At 41.7% G+C, this 4,013-nt stretch overlaps 1 protein-coding gene across 1 annotated transcript in view; it reads right to left on the bottom strand.

Moving 5' to 3' along the window:
• Positions 1-88, bottom strand: part of TSPAN2 (tetraspanin 2) — a 26,483-nt gene extending 26,395 nt beyond the window's left edge. The window contains exon 1 of the mRNA XM_009272874.2: positions 35-88. Coding sequence (XP_009271149.1) covers positions 35-88 — 54 coding nt within the window. The remainder of the gene's footprint in view (positions 1-34) is intronic.
• Between the last annotated feature and the right edge of the window lie 3,925 nt (positions 89-4,013).

The raw sequence follows: 4,013 nt of genomic DNA, 5'->3' as shown, positions 1-4,013 counted from the left end.
GTGTACGGCGGCGGCACGCGGCAGGCCCCGCCACCCTTTTTTCGGCGTGGACTCCATAAAATCCCTCTCGGCCTTCTGGGCGCGGCATGTGTCTCAGGCCGAGACTTTAAATTAGACACTTAAATTTTGCAAATACTAGAATGTGTGCCCACAAAGTTGTAAGCAAGATGGGGAATTTGCTGTGTGAAGTCCCAGGATAGCAGGAAAAGGGCCATACTGCTTAAAATTGTTTTCGCTCGCACTCGTAAACTAAGGGCCCCTAAAGTTCATCTTCCAATCGCTAGTACTTCCACTTTTGTTCTCAAGATTTGACCAAAAATGCCAACTTGTTGTCAAAATCTTAGATCTTTCTCTTACGATTTTTTTCAGCTGCTGTTTTCTTTCCCAGTCTTCAGAAAGTCTGAGTCTGAAGCTGCCTGCGGGGCTTTGGCAAGGGAGCAGAAGGTACGGTAGTCTCTCTTGAGATGTGGGTTTTCTATGATAAACATTTCCTCTCAATGTTTAACGAATAAAGCAGTTACTTCCTGTTTTGTGCTGTATTAAAGTAACTGTACAGTTTTGCCTATCCAGATTGTTTTCATGTTTAGAATAAATTTTTCCCAAGGTGTGTATGGAAACCATGCAAAAAGGCATAGGAAAAGATGCTTGGGTCTTGTTATTTCGAATGCAATTACGCTCATCTGATGATCCAGTAATACTGAAGGATGTTGGAGGTGGTTTCTATTTTCACTCACTTTGCTGTTTATTTTCAGCTGCTTTAAAGCCTGGCAGCATTTTGGGAAAATCATCCCAAATAGTTCATTTGAATTGCAACGGCAGAGTTTTATTAAGAATCTCTTGTTCCGTTTGCAGTGAAATACACTTTATTATTTTTTTTTTAAAGAAACATTCGAACTACCTTATGACACAAAGCAAAACCCTGTAATTTCCCTTTTTTGCTTCAGATTGATGCTGTGCTAAATGGTGTAGACCTACCAGGTCCAATGTATTCCTTCTAAAGTAACAAAAACATGAATCCATTTGAAGAGACAAAATAACTTAATGACAATGAGATGTATCAAACAGTAGGAAAAGACTTCATTATCCCCTGATACATTTGAAGCAATCAAAAAAATCTAAAAGAGGGAGCAGTTTTGCATTGGCTTATGATGGCAAAATAGATAGTTTTAGAAAAAGTCTGTATCAGGCTTCTCTACTTCTCTAGTAATTTTCATGCTAATTTTCTCTAGAAGTTTAGGAATGGAGCATTCAGCCTTCATAAGTAGCTGACTACTTGCTCAGTAAGCTGACTTAACCTGTGAGCCCTGGTTTGTCTCATCTACTCAGTGTGTGTGCTCTTCATGGCAGGGATAGTTACTGTATGTGCATGCAGCCAAGAGGAGGAAGATGTTGGTTCTTCTTGGTGCCTTTATTTTGGGTAGAGCTAACCAGGATTAAAATTAAACGTGTTCTTTCAGAAAAGTACTTTTTTTTTTTTTTTTTTTTGGAACTGGAGCTCATTGTGAGCTGCTGCTGATAGTAAAACAGATGTATGAGGGCCATGGGAGAATCTGAGTGAATATATGGGGAAGTGCTGTGGGGACAGGATTCCTTTACTTTGGAGGGGAGAACTGTTTCCTGACTAGATCCAATGGGTGCTACCTTAATCACCACGGAAGACCAATTTAGGCAGGAGAGCAGATTTAATCAAGTGATTGTACACTCACTCTACAGAAGGTACAAATGAAGATGAGACAAATTATTCAGAGTTAGTGGCAGGGAGTGTGTGGGGTCTGTATCTTGCCCTTTTTCCCCAGCCTTCCATGTTGACCCTGTCAACTGGGTACAAGGTCAGTACCCACCTGAATTCCAACATACCACTTTTCACCACATGGTTCTTAGCTTCTCTAGGAAGCACTTCAGAGCTTCCTCCTGCAGTGCCCTCATGAATAGTCACGCATGGTGAGGTCAAATAACCAAGAGCTGTGCTGACAGCCAGCGATGTTATAGGACCTCAAAAGATCTCTGAAAAAAAAATGAAAGTCCAGGTTACAGGACTAGATTTCTTCTGCTCTCTCTGTTGCTGCTAGCTCAGACTCGGACCCCTCAACCCTCCCAGGATCTGAGCCTTGGAAGCGGCACAGTGACTGGTCCCCAGTCCCTAGATGGCCAGGACAAAATCTAGGACAGACACCAACAGTCTCCCTGCAGCTTTCTCTTCGGAACTGATGCCAACAACAAAACAGAAACCACTATTCAGGTCTCAGTAGGACGACGCTCCTCTCCCCATTCCACCCTCAGCCAGCTATCCCTTCCGGTGGCTCCATGGCGCCACGCCCATTTGCCATCCGGGCCTGTCCGCTGCATTTGGCGTGCGGCAGCGCCCTCTGCTGGCACCTGCCGCCCGGCCGAGCGGTGCCGTGCCCCAGGGGCCGCGGCGCGCTGCAGAGCGAGGAACGAAAACGGAGGCGCGAAGAAAGTGGAAGGCCTGGCAAAAGAGAGGAAGGGGACACCTGCTCTGAAACACTTTGCCCTGTCGGTGTTCTTGTGGTAAGTGTCAATACTGTAACAATGGACTTGGGCAGCTGCCTCACCCCAGGTATGTCGATTTCTACCTCAAATCCAATGTATGTATTGCTCTGAAAGTACCATCCTCTTACTCCACTTCATGTTCTCTGCTTTTCTCTGGTAATCAGTGGCTATGCAACCCTGACATTTATTATAATAATGTTTGTGATTTCCAGGTTTTCTATCCATTAAGAGATTTTTGAGAAAAACTACAAAGGTGATTAATATTTTCATTTCATAGGCTATTATGGAACAAATCAGTATAATTAAGGAAAGAAGGGACTAATAATATTTTTGTCAATATGATTATCAAATTGTGAAGTAAATGTTCAGTTGGTAGACAATTCACAACATTATTTCATGAGCTGCGCTAGTTAGTCATATTTGCTGTGAAGACTGATGTTTTATTTCCATTTTGAACATATCCAGCTTCAAAATCCATGGGTTGTATTGCTTTATATATTAAAGAGCCTTCTATTATCAAAGTGTCCTTTCCCCCATAGGTTCTTACATAGTATATCTTAGATGAAACAAGCATATAGATATATGTAACAGCTTTCTAACCTGGAAATTTCTTTGCAGTTAGATTTACAATTATGCAGATCCTGGGGCAAAGACCATTTGGCTTTGGTTATTTTCTCATTGCAGAGCATGCTGGGAAACTTTTGAAAGAAGTGTTACCCAACTGTAGCACTAGATATTTAGATACTGCTAAACATATGGTATTACTTTTATTTGTAATGACAGATGGATAAGAAACTATCCTTGCTTGAGCAAGTGCTGTTTAATTTCAATTACTAGAAGAAAGCCTGAGTTTTTAATCCCATGAAGATCAACCCTAAACTGACTTCAGAATTAAAACATTTAAAATGTATCCCTACAGGCCTGAATTTTACTATTCTTCTCCCAGGTCTGACCTACTCTTCCTCTGTTTTTCATTGTCTTTCAAATTGTTCTCTGCTAACCCATTGACCTTTGAGAGATTAGGAGGGCACAATATTGTTATTACTTTCTAGTGTTCAACTGTTTCCTGAGTGTTTTACAAGCATGCACCTACAATTATTCCAGTTTTATGCTTTATGAACAGCAAAACTTTCATATGCATGCTTCTTAGCTCTGCAGAGGATTGTTCAGGTTTCCACTTTCTCAGCTCTTTCTATGCATGCTAAGCGCAAATTCCCACTTCAAGGTCCAAAACAGCCCTTCAGAGAAGCATAGCCCAGGGAATGAGGAGGAGCTCCCTTAAAAAAAAAAAATCTTATTTCCTGGCTTAAACATGTAATTTACATGGAACTACAACTGACTTTAAATTCCAAGCAAACAGCCCAGAAACCATAATGGACTCCCATTCTGACAGGGACAATGAAACTTGCATCATACCTTTGGCATCTGTATTGCTGTTTCCATTTCCACTGAGTAATTGCCGGAATGCTAGGCCTGGCAACACTGCCTCTGTCTCAGAATGC

Source organism: Aptenodytes forsteri, unplaced genomic scaffold (genome assembly GCF_000699145.1).
Source record: "Aptenodytes forsteri isolate BGI_AS27 unplaced genomic scaffold, ASM69914v1 Scaffold142, whole genome shotgun sequence".
Lineage (NCBI taxonomy): Eukaryota > Metazoa > Chordata > Aves > Sphenisciformes > Spheniscidae > Aptenodytes > Aptenodytes forsteri.
Note: the sequence above shows the minus strand (reverse complement) of the source record. Positions and strands in the feature narration are given on the sequence as shown.